Source organism: Phyllostomus discolor, chromosome X (assembly GCF_004126475.2).
Source record: "Phyllostomus discolor isolate MPI-MPIP mPhyDis1 chromosome X, mPhyDis1.pri.v3, whole genome shotgun sequence".
Taxonomy (NCBI): Eukaryota; Metazoa; Chordata; class Mammalia; order Chiroptera; family Phyllostomidae; genus Phyllostomus; species Phyllostomus discolor.
In genome coordinates this window covers 100,580,191-100,606,502 of record NC_050198.1, presented here as the reverse complement: position 1 = coordinate 100,606,502, position 26,312 = coordinate 100,580,191, and the positions used below count along the sequence as shown (strand labels likewise).

Below are 26,312 nucleotides of genomic sequence, written 5' to 3'. Positions count from 1 at the left end.
CAAGAAGCCAGTTAGCCTTGAGACATCCTAGGAGTACATTTGATAGGAACGCTCTGACCTTGAGCCCAGTGGCACCCTAAGTTCTCCTGGCAGAAGTGAAAAGAACTAATAATGCCAATTTCAAATGTAAACATAAATGAGAGGTAGAAAGTAGTAGACGTAACCAAGATCTGGATATCAAATTTTAGCTCAAAGATGACCTAAAATAATGCTGTGAGCACTTATTCATGAACTATAATTTCAGTCTACTATGAAGTCGACTTCCAGGTGATAACCAAATTTTACTTTCACACTTGCTCATGTAGAAATTCTATTTAAGATGTTGTATACCATTTTGATTTTCTTAACACAAAGGTTAAATAAATGAAAAGTCATCAAGCTTGGGGTTTCATTCACAAGAGAAATAAACAAACCTACAATGAAGGTTTCAAATGTACTTTATTTTATCAATCATGCCATATTTTAGTGGGTACACAGTGCTTTCACTTGGCATCAACTGTGAGTTGATTTTGAGACAATTATTGCACCAGCTGCGACGACTGCTAATCTCTCCATTCCTTTGGGGTGACTCTGCCAACAGGGGACAGGTTCCATTCTATTCCAATTTGTGTTGCTGTCTGTAAGAATTAAAATGCTGTCAGTTATACACATTTAAACCAGAATCCACTCTTTGTCAGTGACAAAGTCACTCTTCTGCTCACCAAACAGAAACTCACCGGGATATAGTGCCCTCTGCAGGCAAATCTAATTGCTGTCCTAATCCTCTAGAGCCATGCTGTTCAACAGAAGTTCCTGATGCAGGAAATCTGTGATCCGCACTGGCCAGTACTGTAACCACAGCCACAGAGGTTATTAAAATGTGGCTAGTATGACCAAGGAAATGAATTTTTAACTTTATTTAATTAACCAGGTTTGTATTTCACATTTTACAGTACCTCCTCAAAATGTTGATTCATTCATGCCCAGCTACCTAAACACTGCCGGAAGAGCACTTTTATAATATCCCTTCATGAAGGAGCACTTCACCTCCGAAAGTGCCCCAACACACGTTTGTTCAACATCTGTTTACTCTTCTAATTAAGTACACATGCTTATTTTAATAGTATATCTGGTCTTGGGGAGATCAACATAAGAATGAAAAAAGCCTATTATAAAGTATCTTTGTTTATTAAGGCAAGCACTGACTCCTATCTTTTAAAATCAACTTGTAGATTTATTATCACTTCAAGACCCCCTACTTTTTTTTTAATCCTCATGTGAGGACATGTTCATTGATTTTAGAGAAAGGAAGGGAGAGGGAGAGACAAACATCCATCAACTGCCTCCTACAGGCGCCAAACCCACAACCTAGGTATGTACCCTGACCTGGAATCGAATCCACAACCTTCTGGGGTACAGGACAACACTCCAAAGAATTGAGCCTCCCAGCCAGGGCAAGATTCCTTTTTTTAAAAAATATAATCCTAGAAGTCTCTAGTCTGTTTGGAATATTTTATTTATTTACTTTATTTTTCTTGAGATTTTATTTATTTATTTTTTAGAGAGAGAAGGGAGGGAGAAAGAGAGAGAGAAACATCAATGTGCGGTTGCTGGGGGTCGTGGCCTGCAACCCAGGCATGTGCCCTGACTGGGAATCGAACCTGTGATGCTTTGGTTCGCAGCCTCTGCTCAATCCACTGAGCTACGCCAGCCAGGGCTAGATTCCTCCTTTTAACCATCAAGTACAGTGACTAGTAACTAGAGCATGGGAAAGAAAACCTAAAATATTGAAAGCAAGTCACTTTGTATCTCATCCACCAGAAATGCTATATTCTGTTCAGAGGGCAGAGTTTTAGAAGAAAAACTAATTAAGTGAAGGAAAGTGACCCAAGATGGTGAAAACCCTGGAAACCATGTAACAATGACAACAAAAAAAAAGACTGTTGCCCTGGCTGGCATGGCTCAGTGGATTGGGTGCCAGTTTGCAAACCAAGGAGTCACAGGTCTGATTCTCTGTCGGGGCACATGTCTGGGTTGCGGGCCCTGTCCTGGTTGGGGGCATGTGAGAGGCAACAGACTGATGTCTCTTTCCCTCTCTTAAAAAAAAAAAAAAAAGATTGTTAATCTGAAAGATCCAGGACACACGATAGCAATGTTTCTAACATCTAATGGTTGATACACAGATATGAGATCAGAATCTGTTACAATGGAATCATCGGTAAAATATGAAGAAAGTGGATTTTAACTCAACATGTGATCCTTTTAAAATAGCTACTCATTATGGGAAGGGCTGGCTGCCTTAGGATCCAGTAAACAACTTGTTACTGGAAATGTTAAGAACAGATGATGGATGAATGCTAAATGTTGAGAAAGAAATTCCTGCCCTGGGTAGTGATTACATTAGAAAATCTCTCAAGTCCCTGTTAACGAGAAATGTATACTACTGTGTGAAAACATTTTGAATACAGAAACTGAACAGGAATGAAAAACATCTCAACCAGAAACTATCAATCAATAGTACTTACATATACCCATGCAGAAACACAGAAAATGGCTCCACCAGCTAACACAGCATTACCATATTTGTCATGGAAATCAGGTGTCCGTTTCTGGTTGATCTGTCTTGCTGTTATTTGCTGAATATTTCGAACTTAAAGAAAAAAATATCAAGAAGCATATCTATGAATTATCAGGAAAAAGAGAACATGTATAGTTGACATTGGTAAATGAGAAAGCCAAGGAAGTTAACTGTGCAGTATTATGGTGTTCAATAAAATGTTAAAACATATTATAGCTAAAAGTAACATACTTTGAAAGACATCAAAATAAGATGGACAGATAGAAAGATATGTGACAAAACAAATATCCCAAAATCTTAGTTATAGAATCTATATGGTGGGTATGTGGATGCCCATCATACAGCTGTTCCAACTTTTCTGCGTGTCTGGAAGTTTTCATAATGAAGTTTTGGGAGGAAAACAAAGAACAGGTTTTGTCAGTAACATTCACTACAAATTGCTATTTGTATCCTCTCTGGAACTTCGCTCCTATTCATTCATTTGAATATTTATGACTTAAAATTTCACCAAAGTTTATTCAGCGGTGCTCAACATAAAAAATAAAGACTCAGCCCTGGCTGACGTAGCTCAGTGGATTGAGCACGGGCTGTGAACCAAAGTGTCGCAGGTTCGATTCCCAGTCAGGGGACATGCCTGGGTTTCAGGTGACAGCCCCCAGCAACCACACACTGATGTTTCTCTCTCTCTCTTTCTCCCTCCCTTCCCTATCTAAAAAATAAATAAATAAACTCTTTAAAATAAAGACTCAAAACGGATGTCAAATTAAAGCACACTAAATGTTCATGACCTTAAAACTGAAAAACCAAGACCTCCAAAAACTTGGAGGGCTTGGGAAAGAGCCAAGACTCGAAAATGCATATTCCCAGCTGTTTTTAAATTCCCCTCCAATCTAAGTGGCAGGTTCTTACTGTTTAAGAGCCCCCAAAGGTACTTATGCACTAATGGAAAGCATATTAAAGAAACGGCCCTGGCTGCTGTGGCTCAGTGATTGAGTGCCAGCCTGCAAACCAAATGGTCACTGGTTCAATTCTCAGTCACATGCCTGGGTTGCGGGCCAGTGCCCAGTAGGGGGCATGCAAGAGGCAGCCATACATGGATGTTTCTCTCCCTCTTTTTCTCCTTCCCTTTCCCTCTCCCTCTAAAAAGAAATAAAATCTTTAAATCTTGACCATTCACTACCTTAAGAATATAATTACTTCTACATGGTACAAAGTGTTATTTCAGGATAGTTACTCCTTATTAATGGCTTAACTGCCTTATAATTTTTTTACTATTACACGTGGATGAGCAAATTTACAAACATTTCACAATATATTCTGCTCTAGAGCAGTTAACAAGTGAGTTTGTGAATTCCACACTGGAAAAAAAAAAACAAAAACAAACCCCAAAACCCTTTCCTGAGTTACAAGGCCCTACCTCCTCAAAGGACAGAAAAAATATTAATATTACCAAACAATTCTGCAGCACCTTATGACCTGAACACACAGGTCTCCCAAGTAGATTTCTTTAGACTTCTCCGTGACAAGAATTGGTTTAGTTACCACCTATTAGTAATCTCATAACCCTAAAGAACTTGATGTGGTAGGTTCTGTTTAATAACCCCATATTTTACAAAGAAAGAAAATGAGGTTCAGAGAGGTCTGCACAGTGTGAAACAGGTAATAGATGCAGATTTTGGACTACAAAAAAAAAAAAAAAACCCAGCAGAGCAACTATTTTTTGTTATTGTCAAAGCTGTTTGAGTGTTCAGAACACAAGCTAGTTATACATCTAGTTATAACTCCAACTGCTCTGTAAACTGAAAACAAAAAGGTGGCTAAAAAAGCTAAATAATTGCTTGAGGTCACTTTCATTGTTTAAAAAAAAAACACTACTCACTTTGCTCAAGGTCACCTTCAGTGCACATCAATCATGGAAATGACTTTCCTCTCTCCAATCCAGTGCATCCCAAATACATGATCCTGGTGTCAAATTTACCCTGCACCTTCCTAACTTTTCGATGAGGAATAACCCACAAATAACAAAAAGCTGCTGGACTGCCATTCAGGTTGTCTCCCTGTGATAAAAGCACATGAAGAGCTAGATTTACAGCTTCCTTCCGTTATGGTTACAGGAATTCTATTTGGGGGTAAATGTACCCACAAAGCTAAAAATTAACGAAATTACTTAAGGAACAAAGGGGTGTCCATCAATCCTATTCTTTCCTGAAATCGTAGGTTACTACTGAATAATTAAAAAGAGGCTAAGGTAAGATTCCGGTAACTGAAAGAGCTGTGAACTGCAACAATAACACTGGGTAATTAGGCTAATAATGCTAAGGACATCTTTCCAATTTGGGCGAAGCGAGAGACCACCCATTTAGAATAGAAGGTCAGGATGCAGGTGGAGGAAAAGGGAAGGAAAGACTACGAGGGCAAAGGGATAAAAGGTCATTGGAAATTATCTGTTTACAAATTTTCTCACCTGGGAGACGACTTAACGCGTTTTTGGCCAAGGGAAACATCGTGAAGCTGAAGCGTGAACTGCAGCAACTGTAGCTGCCGGTTTGCTGGAACTTCGCGTCAAGTACCCTTGCAAAGAACCCTTGCAAAGAACCCTGAAAAACAAAATGGCTTCCGGCAGGCTGCTTCAATGAGATTTATTGAAGTCTCGCGCGATCTGTGAAAACCTATAGAAATTGTAACCTCTTTAAAACACGGAAGACAAATGCCTGTTGGGAAACGTAGTTTCAGGCTTTATAAATGACATAAGATGTCTTTTACTGAAGAATGAGACATCTCTCCCCCCAACCTTGAACCCAGGATTAGGGTCCTTTAGAAGAGAGCTGAGACACTGCTTCGAGATACGTAGTGTTTCAGATGCTTGAGTTTGTGTCTCGCTCCGCACTAACAATTTTTCCTGTTCCACCCAAACTTCCCTCACTTCTTTGATTTTTTTGCCTCCTATTACTACATACTAAGTCGTTTAACTTTTATTTTTTAAACAATTTTAAATTTAGAGAAAGGATACAAGGATAATAAAAAAGAATTCATAAACGTGGATAAATATGTGAAGCCAATTTAACAAATTGTTGATTGTAGAATCTTGCTGGGTATTCAGAGTACAATTCTTACACGTTCTCTTTTTTAAAACATTTCATTTATTTTTTACAGAGAGGGGGAGGAAGGAGAAACAGAAAGAAACTTTGACGTGCAAGAGAAACATCAATCGGGTGCCTCTCGCAGCCCCCAACCCGGAATGAACCCTCAACCCAGACACGTGCCTTCGTTGGGAATTCAGTGAGTGATCTTTTTCTCAACTGAGCCACACCAGGCAGGGCTGGTTCACTTTTAAAAATCGCCCTCAGTGATATTAAGTATATTTTTGCTTTCCTGCTTTTTAAAATGATTTTATTTGAAATAATGTGACGGCAAAATGAGGGACGAAGAAAGATGCTACCATGCTGCCAATCACATTTGATAGTCCAATCACGTAAGTCCAATTTTTCTAGGATATTACATGAAAGAGGTGGATTTCAAAGACTTCTAAATGAGTCTCCGTGAAAAAAAAAAATCCTATCAACCTTAGGCCAGCTTGAACTTCAAAAAGCCGCAAAGCTTCACGATTGCGCACGCCCGATTGAAGAGCCGCAAAGCACGACCTCCTTAGGTAAAAAGAAGGGGCGCCCCATTATCCTTAGCGGACCAATGGAAAACCTCCAGATTATCCTTTTTCTATTGGTTAACGGAGACCAATTAGAAGTGAACCGTCTTTTAGCGGGCGTCTCACGGTAGAGCGCAGTGACGTAATGTGAAAGCTCGCCCTGTAGGGCCGAGCTAGACCAATGAGCAGGGCCAAGGGGTTGGGTTGCTTGTTCTCACGCCCAACCCGCAGACTCAGCCCGAGGAAAGTTTCGCTTTTAGGAGGGAGAGGAACAAATATGGCAGCGCATTCATGGCCTTGGTGTGTCTCTGCAACCATTGCGTTGGCGCTGCTGCTGCTTTATGAGGTTCCCTTAGCCTCTGCCCAAAGAAAGAAGGAGGTAAGGACGGTGTTTCCCGCAACACGGGCTTTTCCCAATGAGTGGAGCTCGAGAGAGTCTGTTCTCTCTTTCCCGACCTCCTTTCCCCGTCGATTCTGTGTCTTTGGTGGCTGCAGTTCTGCCGTTTTGGGAGTTGTGGAGTTTGCCCGATAAGAAACTAACTCCTTGTCTTCTGGGGATGTCGAGTCTGACAGTTGGGAGGATTATGGGGTAACCTGATTTCTCTAGGCCTGTGCATGTGTACGGGCCCCATCAGTTGGTGGGGGAAGTTCGACTTTAAGTCCAGCGGGTAGACTATCTGAGTGTTCTGCTGTCAGTAGATGTAACTCCGTTAGAGACGCATAAGAACTGATTATAGCATTTGCATTTCAGAGATATAAGAATTAAACTGAATTGTGAAACTATGCCAGGTTTATTACATTGTCCAAACAATTGATTCAAAGGAATTTACGGAGGCGGAAGCTATTAAACCATTTGCAGTCATTTACCAAATACCAAGCATTCCAGGCACTGTCCTAGGACCTTAGTATTGAAAAATAAACAAAACTAAGATTGCTCCTTGTGGAATTTACTGGCTTTAGCAAGTGCAAGGGATAACAGTATTTCCTCACAATTAAACAATCCAAACAGGAATTTTAACACAATTGAAACAGTTGTGACTTAGCCCTGGCTGGGTTAGCTCAGAGGATTGAACGCGGACCTGTAAACTAACGAATCACTGGTTTCATTCCCAGTCAGGGCACAAGCCTGGGTTGCAGACCAGGTCCCCAGTAGGGGGCGCATGAGAGGCAACCAACCACACATTCATATTTATCTCTTTCCCCCTCCCTTCCCCTCTCCCTAAAAATAAATAAAATCTTTTAAAAAATAGGGAAACACTTTAACTTTTTACCTTATGTACTGGTATTGTCTGAATTTCCACAGTGACCACTTATTCTTCTTTAAAAAAAGTGAAGATTTTTAAATACTAGTATTTCTACTGGTTCAGTTATATTTATTCGAGAGAGAGGAAGGGAGGGAGACAGAGAAGGGGAGAAACATCGATGTGTGAGTGAAACAGCTATGGGGCTGCCTCCTGCAGGGACCTGACCTGCAATCCGTGCATGTGCCCTGACTGGGAATCAAACCATGAGCTTTCATTTGCAGGCAGGTGCTCAATCCACTGAGCCACACCAGCCAGGGCTATATTCATTTAATCTCTCACTGACCTAGAAGCAGAGGAGCCTAGCAGGAGACGAATTGCTTTAAAAATGAATCAGCAATGGATTATATACTTTAAAATAGTTAACATGGTGGATTTTGCTATGTGCATTTTATCTCAAAAATTTTTAGAAAGGAGATTCGATTCCCAGTCAGGGCTCATGCCTGGGTTGCAGGCCACAGCCCCCAGCAACCACACATTGATGTTTCTCTCTGTCTCTCTCTCTCTCTTTCTCCCTCCCTTCCCCTCTCTAAAAATAAATAAATAAAATCTTTTAAAAAATTGTTAGAAAGGTAACAGATTCTAAATCCCTGTCCATCATGCCCACTGTTCACATCCTTTATCACTCTCAAAAGTTTTGGCGGGTCATCCTTAAACCCATCCTTCATAGTGTTGTCAGAGACGAAAATGCAATTCTGAAAATCTTTTCACCTATTTTGCAAAGTATAAAAGGGCTTCTGTAGCCTGTCCCTGGTCTACTTCTTCCAGCCTTGTCTCAGTCCCAGATCCTCCTTGTAGTAGTCATACTGAATTACCTGCCTTCGTCTTCTGTATTCTCTTGTATCTCTCCTTGCTGGACTTCCGCTGGGGTATCTCTCTCTCTCCTCTCTCACCCCAGCCCTTCATTCACCTGAGGTTTCCTGCTCTTCAAGTCTTAGCTCAAACATTACTCTCTTCCTCAACCAAGCTTTTCCTGGTTCCCCCAGGTGACCTGAGACCAATTCCTTACATTTTATTATCATTGTTCATGTACCAGTCTTTCCCATTAGACTGTGAGTATCTTAAATACAGACACTTAGAAAATAATTTTTCTTTCCCTGCCACCCAGCAGTGTCTGTCAAAAAGGTCCTCAGGAAAGATCTAAGTAATTAATTAACTGAGTGTATATGGAGTCATGACTCTGTTCTTTCACTTGCAGGTTTCACAACCTAAAATTGGATTTTCTCGTCAGTGAACGGGATAAATATAGGCTGGTAAAGGTGCTTTAGGCTTTACCCCTTTACCCTGTAAATGAGGATGTTTTAGGCTTTAAAAAAAGAGTACTGTGATATTTAAAGCTAGTTACAGACAGTTTAAAAATACACATGTTCTGCCCTGGCTGGTGTGGTCCAGTGGACTGAGTGCTGGCCTGTGAACCAAAAGGTTGCCGGTTCAATTCCCAGTCACGGCACATGCCTGGGTTGTGGGCCAGGTCCCCAGTAGTGGGCGCACGATGGTCAACCACACATTCATTTTTCTCCCTCCCATCCACTCTCTCTAAAAAAAATAAATAAAAACCTAAAAATGTATATATACGTGTTCTGTTGCAGAACACTTTAGGGTTGTTTTTGTCGATATTTGAACATTTTGTTTTAACAAAACCCCAGGTCTACCTACCACAATAGGTTTGGCTTTAAACAGAGGGTAATATTTGACCTCATAAGTACGCTTTTTAAAAAGACACATCTCCTAATTGAATATAATTAAAAATCGCTCAAGTTCCTCATGGGAGTCTGTTGTTAAATGGAATGGTACCCTACTTCTCTGATTATTTACACCTGTAACAGTGTTTTCACTGGAATGTTGTTGACTTTTTCTCTAATATTTATTCAATGCCTTCTGTATGTCAGGCACCGTGGGTAACATGCATTATCTGTAATCCTCACAGTAACCCTGCAGAGCAAGTATTAACCCCTTTGGAAAGATGATGGAACGAGAGAGACGTTGGGGGTTTGCCCACAGAAGCACAGCTCTAGAGGCTGAGCTGGGAGTCCATCCCTGGTCTGACTCCAAAGTCTATGCTCTCTGCCAGGCATGAAGTTTTGTTTTGTAGTGACTTGTTTTATTTTTATGGTGAATGACTTTTTCCCTGTAGTAGAAGGCAGGTTGCTTGTCCTTGCATATGGTGGTGTTTTTTTGGAGGCAACATGATAGAAGTGAAAAGGCATGATCTTTGAGAAAATTGTCCATATTTTTAATCTCTTTATTGATACTAGGGAGGAAGGGAGAGGGATAGAGTTCAATCTGGGGATTGAACCCCAAGCCTAGATACCATATGTTGCCATGTATGATGTGCACTTTTTGCCCAGAGTTTTGAGGAAAAAATAAGGATGCACATTATACCTAAGTATAATAATGACCATAATAATCCCATGTATTATGCGCACCAAACGTGGGTGCGCATTATACATGGCAAAATACGGTAAGTCTTACTGTGAAAATTCTTTGCATTTTAGAACTGTTCTCAGTGAAGGAGGGGGGAATTTTGCTCCCCAAGGTTTATGTGGCAATGTCTGGAGGCATTTTTGGTGGTTGTAGCTGGGGGGTAGGGGTGCTACTGGGATCCATTGGGTAGAGGTTAGGGATACTGCTCAACATCCTGCCATGTGCAGCGCAGGCGCACACGACAATTAAGGAGATGGCGCAAGATGTCAGTAGTGCCATTGAGAAACCCTGGTGTAGAATGATCAAGGGCAGCTTGAGTCCTAGCTCTGTCTTACTAACTTGGGGCATTTTCACCAAGTCACTTAACCTCTGTGATTCTGGTTGCTCACCAGTTAAATGATCATAAAAATAGAGTGCCTCACAGTGTTGTTTTGAGGTTTGAACTAAATTCTGTACTTTATAATGAGAGAAGTTGTTGCCTGATACATACATACTAAGCGTTCCAAATACAGCAGGTTCCCGAATAATGTCCTCTTAACATAGGAGCTGAACTCTTGTTTATATCAATTACCTATGTTAAAGTTGGGTTTATTATTATACCTCATTTTACTTAAAGTCACAGAACCATTGGACAATGGGAAGCTACTTTAATAGCTGCTATTTTCTCAAAAAAATCAATTCAAGAGATGCATACTTTAAGATATATTAAAATATTAGATTATCATGAATAAGAATTATAATTTATGATTATTATATTCTAGGCTATGGTTGTATAATTTTATTGTAAAACTTTAAAACTAGTTTATCTTTCGTGGTGATCTATCTTCAATTCATTTTAAAGAAAACGAACTCAGAAAGTAACCTAATGGCCCCTGTATTAGGCAATCTTTTGAGGTAATAATCTCATAAAAGCTTTTAGAGAATTTGTAATTGCACTGAACTAATTTCTTCTACTGGATAAATTCTTTGGAGATTGAATAGCCAGAAATCAGCTCTTTACAGTCTGTTAATAAACAGGAACAGGAATATTGTAAATGTTTTACATAGACCTAATTAAAAGTTTATTCAAGACTTTTTTTAAGATTTTATTTATTTGTTTTTAGGGAGGGAGGGAGACAGAGAGAGAGGGAGGGAGGGAGAGAGAGAGAGAGAGAGAGAGAGAGAAACATCAATGTACGGTTGCTGGGGGTTATGGCCTGCAACCCAGGCATGTACCCTGGCTGGGAATTGAACCTGGGACACTTTGGTTCCCAGCCCGAGCTCAATCCACTGAGCTATGCCAGCCAGGGCTAAGACTTTTCTTTAAGAAGACTCCACATATTTATAGTTAATTCAAAGCACATACACTTGTTTCATTGGAATGATCATATACCCCTGTGATTGAAGAGAGACAGACTATATAAAAAACTATTTCATTACTTGTTACTGTTTTACACTTTTTGTCTAAAATAGCCCCAAGTAGCCCTGGCTGGTGTAGCTCAGTGGATTGAGCATGGGCTGTGAGCCAAAGGGTCACTAGTTCTATTCCCAGTCAGGGCACATGCCTGGGTTGTGGGCCAGGTCCCCAGTGTGGGCCACAGAAGAGGCAACCACACACTGATGTTTCTCTTCCCTCTCTCCCTCCCCCTCTCTCTAAAAATAAATAAATAAAAAGAAAATATTTAAAATAGCCCCGAGTAGAATCTGCAAACTATGGTGAGTAAAGTACGCAAATTATGTTTATCTTTTCATCCTCTTCACAGGGTCTTTTACAGAACAAAAGTTTTTAATTCTGATGATGTCTAGTTTATTAATTTTTTAATGAATTGTGCTTCTGATGTCAGATCTAAGAACTTTGCCTAGCCCTTGATCCTGAGCATTTTGTCCTAAAATTTTTATAGTTTCATTTTTACATCTAAGTATGTGATCCACTTTGAGTTAATTTTTGTATAAGGTATGAAGTTTACTTCAAGGTTCTTATTTTTGGCTGTGGATGTCCATCCAGTTGCTCTAGTACCATTTGTAGAAAAGGCTGTCTCCTCCCTCTACTGAGTTGCTTTTCCACCCTTTTGAAAAATTAGTTAGCTCTACTTGTATAGGTCTGTTTCTCGGCTCTTGGTTCTGTTCCATTGACCTATGTGCCTATGCCTTCATCACTTCGACCCTGTGTTGCTTACTATAGATCTGGTAGAGTGATTCTTCCTACTTTATTCTTTGTTTTCAAGATTCGTTGAACTATTCTTGTGTGTGTGTGTGTGTGTGTGTGTGTGTGTGTGTGTGTGAGAGAGAGAGAGAGAGAGAGAGAGAGAGAGAGAGAGAGAGAAGCAAAGTGTTACATAAAACCAGCAAGTTGGGTACTGGCTGGTGTAACTCTGTGGATTGAGCGCGGACTGTGAACCAAAGGGTCGCTGGTTTGATTCACAGTCAAGGCACATGCCTGCATTGCAGGCCAAGTCTCCAAAGGGGATGCACAAGAGGCAACCATGCATTGATATTTCTTTCCCTCTCTTTCTCCTCTTCTTCTCTCTCTAAAAATTAATAAATGAAATCTTTAAAAAAATCTTTTTTTTTTTTTCAAATCAGCCAGTTGGTTTAACTCCACATTCTTTGGAATCTTTGGCAAATGTGAAAGGGTTTATGATTTGATACTATTGTTTATTGGTAAATAATAAGCATTTCACATCAAAAGTATAGTATTTGATTAAAATTTCATCATGAAGCCCTGGCTGGTGTAGCTCAGTGGACTGAGCATGGGCTGCGAACCGGGGCTTGCCGGTTTGATACCCAGCCAGGGCACATGCCTGGGTTGCAGGCCAGGTCCCCAGTGGGGGCCACATGAAAGGAAACCACACATGGATGTTTCTCTCTCTCTCTTCCTCCCTCCCTTCCTTCTCTCTAAAAATAAAATAATAAAATCTTTTTAAATTTTTCATCATGAAATAATATAATTTTAAGAATAGTTATCACCCTGGCTGGTGTAGCTCAGTGGATTGAGCACAGGCTGCAAACCAAAGTGTCACAGGTTCGATTCCCAGCCAGGGTATATGCCTGGGTTGCAGGCCATAACCCCCAGCAACTGCACATTAATGTTTCTTTCTATCTATCTACATCCCTCCCTTCCCTCTCTAAAAATTAAAATGAATAAAAAAAAGAATAGTTATCATCATCAGGCCCAACTCCTAAAATTTGTATTTAGGTCTCTCACATTTTCTGTGTACCTCTGCTTGTTATTCTTGGTGTAAGGTTGCCTAGATATAAAGGATCCTTAGATGACAAGTTGAGAGTATTAACAGCACACTCCCTTTGTTTTGTTTTTTGTTTTTTTTTTAGATGGTGCTTTCTGAGAAGGTTAGTCAACTGATGGAGTGGACCAATAAAAGACCTGTAATAAGAATGAATGGAGACAAGTTCCGTCGCCTTGTTAAAGCCCCACCAAGAAACTACTCCGTTATTGTCATGTTCACTGCGCTCCAGGTTCACAGACAGTGTGTCGTGTGCAAGTATGAACCTTCAACTACATTTTCAAATTAAATAACTCATGCGATTTTAACTATTTTGCGATCTCAGAAGAACTAGATTAGTTTAGTAGGTACATAAGTAATGTGTATACCTTCCTTAGTATTGCTGCTTTTCAGTCACTTCTTGATTGTCCATGTGAGTGGGAGGAACAAAGAGGAAGGATAAAGTATTGTAGCAATCATAGGAATAAATCTAAGAATTATCTTCTAAATTGTTATCAACTTATATAAATATATGCCCATAGCATTGATGTACTGTTTCATTATTTGCAAGTGTTTTCAACTCTATGCTCTTGTCTTATCACAACCCCAGAAGGTAGTAAAACAAAAAAATTACTCTTAGTTTTGGGAGAAACAAATTCTAAATTTTAAGTGTTTTACCCAAAGCTAGAGATAATGTATTAATGTAGTAATGGTCACTAAAACCAAGTTTGGAATTGCAAGAGAACTTTTTTAGAAAGCAAAGATGTATGATTTAGAGATGTTTCTTTTTTTTTATCCTCATCTGAGGATATGTTTATTGGTTTTTAGACAGAGAGGAAGTGGGGGAGACAGAGAAAGAGAGAGACAGAGAAACATCAATGTGCAAGATTAGTTCCTTCCTGTATGCCCCCTCACTGGGGATCGAACTCGCAACTTTTTGGAGTATGGCATGATCCTCCAACCAACTGAGTCACTTGGTCAGGGCGAGATGTTTCTTTTTTCTCTACATTATTTGGTGGTGATGATAAACCTTGACAATAGAGACTAATTTCCCTTAAACGTCCATCAAATAATGGTTTATTGATTTTATTTCACCGTTTCTGCACGATCTGAGGAATAAAGATTGGTTTTTCTTTAAATAAATGTTATGGATAATTAAAAATAGTGGATACTAAAAGAATAAAATACCTTTTGCCTTTCAGTGTTCTTGGGTTTTTTTGTTTTTGTTTTTGTTTTTACTTATATTTTTAGATCACTCTGTGTGATCTGGGAATTTACTTTAAATGAAATGACAAAGCTGCCCTGTGGAGAACTAATTTAGTAAAACCTTGGAGGCTTTCCAAATTCTGCCAGCCTGGGCCCATGTGAAGAAATAGACAGCCTCCTTTCAACAGACCCCAAGCCTTGCTAATTCTTCTTAAAGGATTTTCTCCTTGGAGGTAGGAGATAGTCAAGGTATTTGGTGCCAGGCTGCTTATTTTATGGGCTGTGTGCTGAATATAAATTGAAAATAAGTAGAAGAGGAAAAAGAAAAGTGGGTATTAACTAAGAAGAAACTTAAAATCTAGAATTACTTATGATTCAGTCAGTTCACTCACTGGCAGTCAGCAATGTACAAAAATGTCAGGAAATAAACACAGACTCCATAATGCTGTATTACATGCAAATGAATGGACTTCTTACTAACCTGAGTTTTTATTTGTCTCTTACTTTCTATAGGACCAAATTTAAAATTAGCTCACATTTTCCTGAACTCACAAAAAAATAAAGTTAAGCAACAGCAGTATGTGTAATACTATATATTTGGTGTTATTAGTGTGAGAAGTATAAGAAAGTTGACCTACCCTCATCATCTGGCTAGGGAAATGAGTTCCACACATGGACATTTTACTGTCAATATAACACAATTTATGATTTAATACCTTGTGACTTGTATACATAATAATTATTGTAAAATTCCAGGACAGACATATAACAGAAGTGGTTAGGGTTGGCCTAAGGAGAAGATAGTACTTTGTAGTAGGACTAGACAGACGGATCAGATTAAGATAGAAGTAAGATATTCTTGGTTAGAAGCAGTGACATATACAGGGGTACACAGATAGGAATAAATAAAAAGCTGCAATGAAGATAGTCTGTTTGAGCCCTGGCTGGTGTGTCTCAGTGGACTGAGCACCAGCCTGTGAACCAAAGAGTCACCAGTTTAATTCCCAGTCAGGGCACATGCCTAGGTTGCAGGCCAAGTCCCCAGTTGGGGTCATGTGAGAGGCAGCCCATCAGTCTCGCACATGTTTCTCTCCCTCTCTTTCTCCTTCCCTTCCCTTCTCTCTAAAAATAAATAAATGAAATTTAAATATATATATATTCTGCCCTGACTGGTGTGGCTCACAGTGGATTGAGCACCGGCCTATGACCCAAAGGGTCGCCAGTTTGATTCCCAGTCAGGGCACATGCCTCGGTTGTGGGCCAGGTCCCCAGTAGGGGGCGCATGAGAGGCAACCACACATTGATGTTTCCCTCTCTCTTCCTCCCTTTCCCTCTGTCTAAAAATAAATAAAATCTTTCTTTTAAAGATTTCATTTATTTTTATTTTATTTGTAGAGAGGGAGAGAGAGAAACATCAATGTGGGGTTGCTGGGGGTCATGGCCTGCAACCCAGGCATGTGCCCTGACTGGAAATTGAACCTGCAATGCTTTGGTTCACAGCCTGCGCTCAATCCACTGAGCTACGCCAGCCAGGGCAAAATCTTTTTTAAAAGAAGTGATTTAGGGTATTAAAAATTGTTGTAGAGACAATTGGCTGCATTTCCCAGTGACTACTGAAGGGCTTTGAGGTGAGAAATGGACACAAAATATGAGGTGTAGACAGGTAATTACTACTTTCTATTGACACCCCCAACACTTGGGTGTGGCTTTCCTTATGCCAAAACAATGGCAGGGTTTGCCAACATTTGTCCTAACGCTGTCAGCAGAGCCTGACTTGCTTGTCCACTCTCCCACCCCCACTGGAAAAACTGCTATTGAATCATTGGGTCTGTTTTACTGCTGATGAACTAGCTTTTAAAAATGTTCTCTATTTTATCTTCACAAATCTGATGGCATCCAGGCAAGCTGATGAAGAATTCCAGATCCTGGCAAATTCCTGGCGATACTCCAGTGCATTTACCAACAGGATATTTTTTGCTATGGTGGATTTTGATGAGGGCTCTGATGTATTTCAGATGGTAAGATCTTTTGGTTTATTCTATTAAGTAGAAGTAGGCAAATTATGGAGAAAGTGGAATACATCTTTTTCAATGGCCACAAGAAGTTAAATAGGACTTATCTTATGTAAGATCTAGAGCACAGGTGGCAAACATAAGGCCCAAGGGCCGAATCCGGCCCTCCACCTTGTTTTATCCCGTCCAGCACCTTGTTTCTACCCAGCGGCGGTGCCAAGCTCCTTGCCCCTAGTTAAGGGGTAGTTACATGTACACAGCCCTAAAATTACATTTGGTCCTTTGAAGGCAACCACGAGGCTGATGTGGCCCCCGGTGAAAATGAGTTTGACACCCCTGATCTAGAACACTTACTGAAATAAAAGCTAAATTTGAGCTCATATGAAATGTAATAGTCAATGCTTAACCTATTAGAATATGGAAATTGGGCAGTAATCAAGTCAATTATATATGTGAGTGCATATATACTTGTGGTAAACATACATAATAAAAATTACCATTTTGACCATTTTTAGTAGACAGTTTTTCAAGTAACTTCAAAGAAAAAGTTTATTTGAGTCACAGTGACAATATGTGCCAGGGAGCAAGGTCTCAAATGCTCCTCAAGTAACTTTTTTAAAAAAGATTTGATTTATTCATTTTCAGAGAGAAGGGGAGGAAGGGAGAGAAGCATTGATTGGTTGCCTCTCTCACACCCCCTACCAGCCTGTATAGGCCCTGCATCCCAGGCATGTACCCTGAGAATAAAACCGCGACCTCTTGGTTCACAGGCTCAATCCACGGAGCCACACCAGCCAGGGATCAAGTAACCTTTTAAATCACACCATTAATCCATCGTTATGCCACCATTGTAATATTGAAGTTGTTGTAGAGCTAGGTACTTGTCTTTACCCCTGTCCTTCTTGTCTTAGTGGAAAAGCTCCTTTATCTTGTTCAAAGCTTGACCCTTTTCCTGTATCCTGAATCCCATATGTACGGGCTCTAGCCATCATGACCTCTCTAATCTGTATTTTTTTAAATTAAGACCGTTTTTAAAGAGCAGCTTAAGGTTCACAGCAGAACTGAGGGGTAGATACAGAGATTCCCCATATACCCCCTGCTCCCACACATGGATAGCTTCCCCCACATTCAACATCTCCCACCAGAGTAGTGCATTTTTACAGCTGTTGAACCTACACAGACACATCATAATATTCAAAAGCGCACAGCTTATATTATGGTTCACTCTTGGTCTTGTATGTTCTACTGGTTTGGACAAATGTATCAAGACAGGTGTCCATCAATATGGTGTCATCCATACCCTGCCACTTCATCCCGCCCCTGTTAACTTTTGGTAACCATTGATATTTTTACTGTCTCCCTAGTTTCACCTTTTCTTGAATGCCATATAGTTAGAATCAAAGTTCCTCCATGTCTTCTTTTTATTTTTTTATTTTTTAGAGAGAGGGGAAGGGAAGGAGAAAGAGAGAGAGAGAGAGAAATATCACTGTGTGGTTGCCTGTCGTGCATGCCCCACACTGGGGACCTGGCCCTCAACCCAGGCATGTGCCCTGACTGGGAATCGAACTGGCAACGTTTTGGTTCACAGGCACGCACTCAATCCACTGAGCTACACCAGCCAAGGCCCTCCATGTCTTCTTGTGGCTTGATGGCTCATTTTTTATTGCCAAATAATATTCCATTGTCTGGATGTACCATTGTTTGTTTATCCACTCATATACTGAAGGACATCTTGGTTGCTTCTAATTTTGGCAATTATGAATGAATTGCTATAAATATCTCTGGTCAGGTTTTTGTACAGACAAGTTTTTAACTCCTCTGAGTAAGTAACAGAGAGTGTGATTGTGGATCATATGGTAAGGGTATATTTTAGTTTTGTAAGAAACTGCCAAACTATCTTCCAGTGTGGCTATATCATTTTGCATTCCCAGCAGCAATGAATTATGCCTTTATGGGTTTTGTTTTTGTGTGTGTGTTTTTGTTTTTGTTTTTTGTTTTTTTGCCTGCTGGATCTGTCCACTGGGTGTGGTAGTGAAATCTTCACTATAATAGATTCATCTGCCCTGGCTGGTGTAGTTCAGTGGATTGAGCATGGGCTGCGAAACAAAGGGTCACCGGTTCGATTCCCAGTCAGGTTGCAGGCCAGGTCCCCACTGTGGGCTACGGGAGAGGCAACTACACACTGATGTTTCTCTCCCTCTCTTTCTCCCTCCCCCCTCTCTAAAAATAAATAAATAAAAAGAAAATATTTAAAAATAGATTTATCTGTTTCTCCTTGCAGTTCTATTACTTTTTGCCTTGTATACTTTGACACTGTTTTTTGGCACATACACATTAAGGATTGGTATGTCTTCTTGGAAAATAGACCTATATCATCATGTAATGCTCTTTTTATTTCTGATACCTTTCCTTGTTTTAAAGTCTGTTTCTGAAGTGAATATAGCTATTCCTCCTTTCTTTTGATTAGTGTTACCATGGTGTATTTTCCTCCATTCATTTACTTTTAATCTATAAATGTCTTTGTATTTATTTATTTTAAAACAATTAGCAATAATTCTGCCTCAGGTAAAGCTCATTGGCTACAATACTGCCACTGCACAAAGCTAGGTGTCTTTGTATTTAAAGTGGGTTTCTGCCCTGACTGGTGTAGCTCAGTGGGTTGCACATCCTCCCACAAAGCGAAAGGTCCCACAAAGTAAGAGGTCACCAGTTCATTTCCCAGTCAGGGCACATGCTTGGGTTGTGTGTTCAGTCCCCAGTCAGGGTGCATAGATACCTTAAAAAGAGGCAACCAATCAATGCTTCTCTGGCACATCGATGTTTCTCTCCCTCTCTTTCTTTCTCCTTCCTCCTCTCTGAAAATAAATAAGTAAAATCTTTAAATAAATAAACAAATAAAGTGGGTTTCTTGTAAGCAACACATACTTGGGTCTTATTTTTTGAATCATGCTGACAATTTGGTTTTTAATTGGTGCATTTAGACCTTTGATATTCAAGGTGATTATTGGTGTAGTTGGATTAATATCGGCCATATTCCTCACTGTTTTCTATTTGTTGCCCTTATTTTTTTGTTCTTGTTTTGGTCCTCCAAAATTTTTCTGCCCTTTGTTATTTTAATTGAGCATTTTGTATGAGTCCATTTTCTCTCCTTCCTTAGCATATTGGTTATACTTTTTTTTTAAGATTTTATTCATTTATTTTTAGAGAGGGCAGGGAGGGAGAAACAGAGAGAGAGAGAGAGTGAGAGAGAGAGAGAAACATCAGTGTGCGGTTTCTGGGGATCATGGCCTGCAACCCAAGCATGTGCCCTGACTGGGAATCGAACCTGCGACACTTTGGTTCGCAGCCCATGCTCCATCCACTGAGCTATGCCAGCCAGGGCTTATACTTTTTTGCTTTTTTTGCTTTTTTTTAGAGGTGGCCCTAGAGTTTGCAGTATACATTTACAACTAATCCAAGTCCACTTCAGATAATACTATACCACTTAGTGGGAAGTGTTGAGAACCTTATAATAACAAAATAATCATAATTCTCCCCACCTATACCTCATACGTTTCCTGTCATTAGTTTCACTTATATGTAAGCATATATGCGCACACACCACTGAAAATATCGTTGGTATTATTTTGAACAAACTATTTGATTAATTAGGAATAAGAAAAATAAAAAGGTTTTTTTTAATCATTCAATTACATCTGTTCCAGTTTCCCCCATTGCTCTCCGCTGCCCTGCGCCCCCGCCCCCACAGTCAGTCCCCACCCTATTATTCATATCCATGGGTCACTCACACATGTCTTTACCTAGACACTTTCCTTCTCTATTGAACTTCTTTTAACATATCTTGCAAGAAATTCTCTCAATTTTTGTTTGTCTGAGAAAGTCTATTTCTCCTTCATTTTTGAAAAATAATTTCACAAGTACAGTATTCTAAGTCTGTGGGGTTTTTTTTTTCTCCACACTTGAATTGTCAACTTACTCTCTTCTTGCTTTCACGGTTTCTGAAGAGAAACTGGATACAATTCTTAGATCTCTCTTCTTGTATTGGTAAGGTATTTTATTTCTCTGGCTTCTTTCAGAGTTTTTCCCCTTCATTTTGATTTCCTGCAGCTTAAAAATTATATGCCTGCATATAGTTTAATTGGCATTTATCCTGCTTGATGATCTCAGAGCTTCCTAGGTCTGTGATTTGAAATATGACATTAATTTGAGGGAAATTCTCAGTATTACTGTTTTACTATTATTTTTTAAATATTTTATTTATTTTTTAGAGAGAGAGGAAGGGAGGGAGAAAGAGAGGGAGAGAAACATCCATGTGTGGTTGCCTCTCACATGCCCCCTACTGGGGACCTGGCCCACAACCCAGGCACGTGCCCTGACTGGGAATCAAACCAGTGAACCCTTGGTTTGCAGGCTGGCGCTCAATCTACTGAGTCACACCAGCCAGGACTATTACTGTTTTAAATATCACTCCTGCTCTTTTCTCTCTTTCTGGTATTCCCATTATGTGTATGTCATATATATATATACACCTTTTGTAGTTGACTCACGGTCCTTGGGTAGTCTGGTCTTATTTTTTAGTGTTTGTTGTCTTTTTGGTTTTTGAAGATTCTACTGATATATTTTCCAGCTCACAGATTCTTTCCTCAGTCTTTTTTTTTTTAAGAATTTCTTTATTTTTATAGAGAGGGGCAGGGAGGGAGAAAGAAAGGGAGAGAAACATCAATGTGTGGTTGCCTTTCATGTGCCCCCTACTGGGGACCTGGCCCACAACCCAGGCATGTGCCCTGACTGGGAATCGAACCAGCAACCCTTTGGTTCGAAGGCCAGCAATCAATTAAATGAGCCACACCAGCTAGGGCTCTTTCCTCACTCTTGTTCAGTGTACTAATAAAGCCATCAATGGCATTATTTATTTCTGCTACACTGTTTTTCATCTCTGACATTTAAGTTCTTAGGATTTCCATCTGTCTGCTCACATTGCCTATCTGTTTTTTGCATGTAGTCTATTTTATCTATTAGATCCATTCGCATATTAATCATAGCTTTTTAAAACTTCCCAATCTAATAATTCCAACAGTCCTGCCTTGTATAGTTCTCATACTCGCTCTTTCTTTTCAAAATTTTTTTTTTTTTACTTTTGATATGCCTTGTAACTGTTTTCTTCACAGCTAGATATGATGTACTGGGTACAAGGAACTGCCGTAAATTGCCTTTTGTAATGTGGTGGTGAGATGGGAAGGGAATGTTCTCCAGTCCTGTGATTAGATCTTCACGTTTAAGCAAGCCTGTGCTTCTGAACTTTGAACTTCTCCAGAGTTTCTCAGTTGTTTTTCTCCCCTCTTAGGGGTCAAGGCAGATGGAGTGAACTGCAGTTGGGTGTTTCCCTTCTTCTGGGTCACTTAGGCTCTGATAATACCCTAGCAGGTTAGATTCTGGCTAATTAGTTTCCGCGAGGACAGGCCTTGTTAAGAAAAACAGAGTGCTCTGGAGTATTTTATTTCAAAATCACTTGTTTTCCCCTCCCCCTGCGAGAAGCACGAGAGCATTTTTCTCCAGTATTTACTGTGGGAACCTAGTGGAGTTTCAGAGGTAAATCTCACAGTATCGTAGCTGCCCACCCCCCAAGTGATCGTGTGCCCCTGGAGTTTTTAATTCTCAGAGTGGTCCACTCTGAGCCTTTAGCAATTCATCATTTACAGGCCGGGGTTTTCTGCCCTGGCAGTGGTTCCTCAGGCAGTTTCTACTCATAGCTCCCTTCTTCTAAATATGACTGCCCCTTTTTGCCTGTTGGTCTCTCCATTTTTGCCCTATGTCCTCCTCCTCTTAGGGATCCAAGAACAGGCATTGATTTTTCAGTTTGTTAGGTTTTTACCTGTTGTTACCGTAGACGAGTGACTTTCAAGCCCTGTACATGCACACGCAGAAACCGTAAGTTTCGAATGTATTTTTAACTTTGGCCTCCGTAGCAGTCCTTTCCTGTTTGTGTATAAGGAGACAGAGATTCAGTCAGTACCTTCAAAGATACAGACTCAACTTTTGTCTTTTTATAAGTAAGTCTAACTCATATATTTGGACATTTTTATTCAATAATAATTGTATAAAATATGAAAGAAAAGCTGGTGTAGCTCAGTGGATTGAGCTCGGGCTGTGAACCAAAGTATCGCAGGTTCAATTCCCACTCAGGGTACGTGCCTGGGTTGCAGGCAATGACCCCCAGCAACTGCATATTGATGTTTCTCTCTCTCTCTCTCTCTCTCTCTCTCTCTCTCTCAATCCCTCCCTCCCTCCCTCCCTCCCCCTCCCTCCCTCCCTCCCATCCCTCTCTCCCCCTCCCTCCCTTCCCTCTCTAAAAATAAATAAATAAAATCTTTTAAAAAAAGATTTGGGTATAACTTTTTATGGTAGAGCTTTACCTGAATAACTTACAAATCCAAAAATTCATTATGCCTCATATAAAACTGTTCGCTGTCCTACTTCCATTCAAAGCTGTCCTCTTGTGTTCTATACCATTCGTGGTAGTTCTTTGTCATCCTCATCTTACAGGGGTGTCCAACCTGCAGCCCATGGGCCACATATGGCTCAGGATGACTGTGAATGTGGCCCAACATGAAATCATAAATGTACTTAAAACATTATGAGATTTTTTTTTTTCATTACATGTTGCAATATATTTAATGTGTGGCCCAAGACAACTCCTCTTCTTCCATTGTGGCCCAGAGTCACCAAAGGGTTGGACACCCCTGTAGCCATATACCCTTTACATTCCAAGACCCTTCTTTCATTTGAACTAATGCAGTAGCCTGTTAACTCCTTCATTTACCATCCATATATAGTGCTCTCTCCATATTGCCTGCTAAAACAGTTCTCAAGAGTTTTTTAAAGATTTCATTCATTCATTCATTCATTTATAGAGAGAGGGGAAAGGAGGGAGAAGGAGAGAGAGAAACATCAATGTGTGAGAAAGACATCAATCGGCCTTGATCAGGAATTGAACCAGTGACATTCTGGTTCGCAGGCCAGCACTCAGTCCACTGAGATACACTGGCCCACAGTGTCTGCAGCATCATGGATGAGATACGAAACAAATTCACATGGACTACAGAGTCCTGTGGAGGAAAAGCAATGGCACAGCCACTCTGTCGAGGGGAGAGCACCTTAGAGTGGCTTGGCCACTCTCCCAAAAGGAGAGCACCCTGACCCTTGCCTTCACAGGCTTTTATTGGCTTTCTAATAGTATACACCAAAGAAGGTTTTCATTCATTATTCTTAGGTTTGCTTTAAGTAATTACTTTTTACAGGTAGCAATGGAAGGGATGTTACTGATGACTTCTTACAGATTAACAAGGAAAAAAAGCTGCAAATGCAAGGGAACGATAAGAGTGATTGGTCTGGTTACACTTCAGTCCTTGGAAAAATTAGCACAGACTTCAGGAAGTTACTTTAAAGGTATGCAGTAAGCATTTGCTGCCTCAACAGGGTGAGGGAGTTTTAGCAAGAGGAACTCACAAAGCAGCCCAGGTATAATGCAGGCCTGGTTTCCCACAGGAGAGCCAACCTGTGCGTTTGGCTCCTGCGTGCCACAACACGCCTACTGGGCTTTTCAATAGGGCTGAGCTACATCTGCCATTCCACACAGATCGCTTTCCTACAGTACACCAGCCAGGGCAGTTCCCAGAGTTTTTTTATAAAGGGTATAACAATTCTTGGGGGGAATTTAATTTCATAAACATTAGTTTAAAAAGAAATAATGTTATTTTTTACTTCAGAATATCAAGAGCTGTGCAGGGTCTGAAGTTTTACTCTACTTGCAAGCTAGCAGTTTAGCCTGCCGCAGTTTCATAAATGCTGGCAGAAGACACGACACTCCTGGGTCAGGGTTAAAGGACTTTATAACTCACATCAACAACAGTGTCCACGGTGTCAGTACTTTCTTGCACCAATTCCTCAACCCCCACTTCCCGTATTATAGTGCAAAGAGGACCAGTGGGTTGCATTATGAGAAGGTAACTCCAATATTTGGAAAATCAAATCTTCCATGCCCCTGACTGGTGTGACTCCATTGGTTGGGCCTCCTCCCACAGACCAAAAGGTCACCTGTTCAATTCCCTATCAGAGCGCATGCCTGGGTTGCAGGTTTGGTCCCCAGGCTGCCACATATGAGAGGCAGACAATCGATGTTTCTTTCCGCTCTGTCTCTCTCGCCCTCCCTCCCCCCTCTCTAAGATAAATATTTTTTAAAAAAATCTATAAAGGTAAATAAGCATGCATGCTCTTTGCTTTGGAGAGAGACTGTATCTTCTAAGGCTACCCAGATATCCTTGAGAAGATCATCCAGAATGAAGGCAGTCAGTGCCTGTGCTGTCAAGACAAGCAGAACCTCATGGAGAGTTGTCTCCCAACACAAGACTTCTCATAGACTGTAACGTGCTGATATGTGTTCTAACTTTCATTCCAATAGTGGACTGTGATATGCAGAATTTCCCAAACCATTGGACCTTTTAATGGAGTATTTTGACTAGACTTTATGGAATGTACTCTTGGTAGCAGCATATAGACTAAAGTCAAAATTCCCTAGGCCTCCTCGCTTCATGCACTTTTTTTTCCAAGATTTATTTATTTATTTTTAGAGAGGGAAGGGAGGGAGGGAGGGAGAAAGAGAGAGAGAGAAACATCAATGTGCGGTTGCTGGGGCCCGTGGCCTGCAACCCAGGTATGTACCTTGACTGGGAATCGAACCTGCGACACTTTGGTTCGCAGCCCGCGCTCAATCCACTGACCTACGCCAGCTAGGTTTGTGCATTCTTTTTTTAATTATTATTATTTTTTTATTTTTTTATTTTTATTTTTTTAAAGATTTTATTTATTTATTTTTAGAGAGGGAAGGGAGGGAGGGAGGGAGGGAGAGAGAGAGAAACATACATCAATGTGCGGTTGCTGGGGGTTATGGCCTGCAACCCAGGAATGTACCCTGGCTGGGAATCGAACCTGGGACACTTTGGTTCCCAGCCCGCGCTCAATCCACTGAGCTACGCCAGCCAGGTGGTTCGTGCATTCTTATACCAAACACATTACTGCAGATTTTTTAAAAAAGATTTATTTAATTAATTAATTGTTTTTAGAGAGAGGGAAAGGGAGCGAGATAAGGAGAGGAGAGAAATATTGATCAGTTGCCTGACAGGGAATTGAACCAGCAACCTTTTGGTTGGCAGGCCAGAACTCAATCCACTGAGCTACACCAGCCAAGGCTAGAGCTTTGTCTTCAGTGTATTATGAACTATTAAAATAAAAAAAAATAAGAGGCCCTGGCTGGTGTGGCTCTACAGATTGTGTGCTGGCCTGCAAACCGAAAGGTTACCTGTTTGGCTCCCAGTCAGGGCACACGCCTGGGTTGTCGGCTGGGTCCCCCATTGGGGGTGTGGGAAAGGCAACCAACTGATGTATCTCTTGCTCATCAATGTTTCTTTCCCTCTCTATCCCTCCCTTCCCTTCTGTCTAAAACTAAATAAATAAAACCTTTAAAATAAATACATAAAATCTTTTTTTTTTAATGTTGGCAGTATGGAAGGTTTTCCATTCTAAAGGAGTAAAATATAGGTCTGTTGGCTAGGATTTTATATTTGGCCAGTAAAGTGTGCTAATTAAGGTCACAGGCAGCCTTGGACTTGAATCCTAGCTCCATCATTTACCGCTTTCCTTAGGCAAATCACTTAACCTACCTAACCCTGGGCTTCCTCATCTTCATGAAATGCCTAATTTTCAAGATAATATTTGCTGTTAAGATTTTTTTCCCTCAAAAACTTACATTTCACGGACTACTTTTTACTCAGCTCAACATGAATTCGGCACCAACTTTCATCAACTTTCCAGCGAAAGGGAAACCCAAAAGGGGTGATACATATGAGTTGCAGGTGCGTGGTTTTTCAGCTGAGCAGATCGCGCGCTGGATTGCCGACCGAACTGATGTCACCG

At 40.5% G+C, this 26,312-nt stretch overlaps 2 protein-coding genes and 1 non-coding gene across 3 annotated transcripts in view; 1 reads left to right on the top strand and 2 right to left on the bottom strand.

Annotated features, from left to right (window-relative positions):
- Nucleotides 1-419: 419 nt before the first annotated feature.
- On the bottom strand, nucleotides 420-5,180 carry LOC114504937 (cytochrome c oxidase subunit 7B, mitochondrial). The gene is made up of 3 exons (XM_028522772.2): nucleotides 5,022-5,180; nucleotides 2,505-2,629; nucleotides 420-617 (listed from the first exon to the last, which is right to left on the bottom strand). The coding sequence occupies exons 1-3, from the start codon at nucleotides 5,059-5,061 to the stop codon at nucleotides 543-545; spliced, it is 240 nt and encodes a 79-aa protein (XP_028378573.1). The 5' UTR covers nucleotides 5,062-5,180; the 3' UTR covers nucleotides 420-542.
- Nucleotides 5,181-6,366: 1,186 nt separating this feature from the next.
- The window catches only part of MAGT1 (magnesium transporter 1), a 31,983-nt gene continuing 12,037 nt past the window's right edge, over nucleotides 6,367-26,312 (top strand). Inside the window, exons 1-4 of the mRNA XM_028522806.2 lie at nucleotides 6,367-6,579; nucleotides 13,235-13,404; nucleotides 16,232-16,349; nucleotides 26,171-26,311. Of these exons, the coding sequence (XP_028378607.1) occupies nucleotides 6,382-6,579; nucleotides 13,235-13,404; nucleotides 16,232-16,349; nucleotides 26,171-26,311 (627 nt within the window). The 5' untranslated portion in view covers nucleotides 6,367-6,381. The remainder of the gene's footprint in view (nucleotides 6,580-13,234; nucleotides 13,405-16,231; nucleotides 16,350-26,170; nucleotide 26,312) is intronic.
- LOC114505776 lies at nucleotides 18,814-18,948 on the bottom strand. Its single transcript, XR_003685250.1, has one exon. It is a non-coding gene; the product is annotated as a U4 spliceosomal RNA (small nuclear RNA).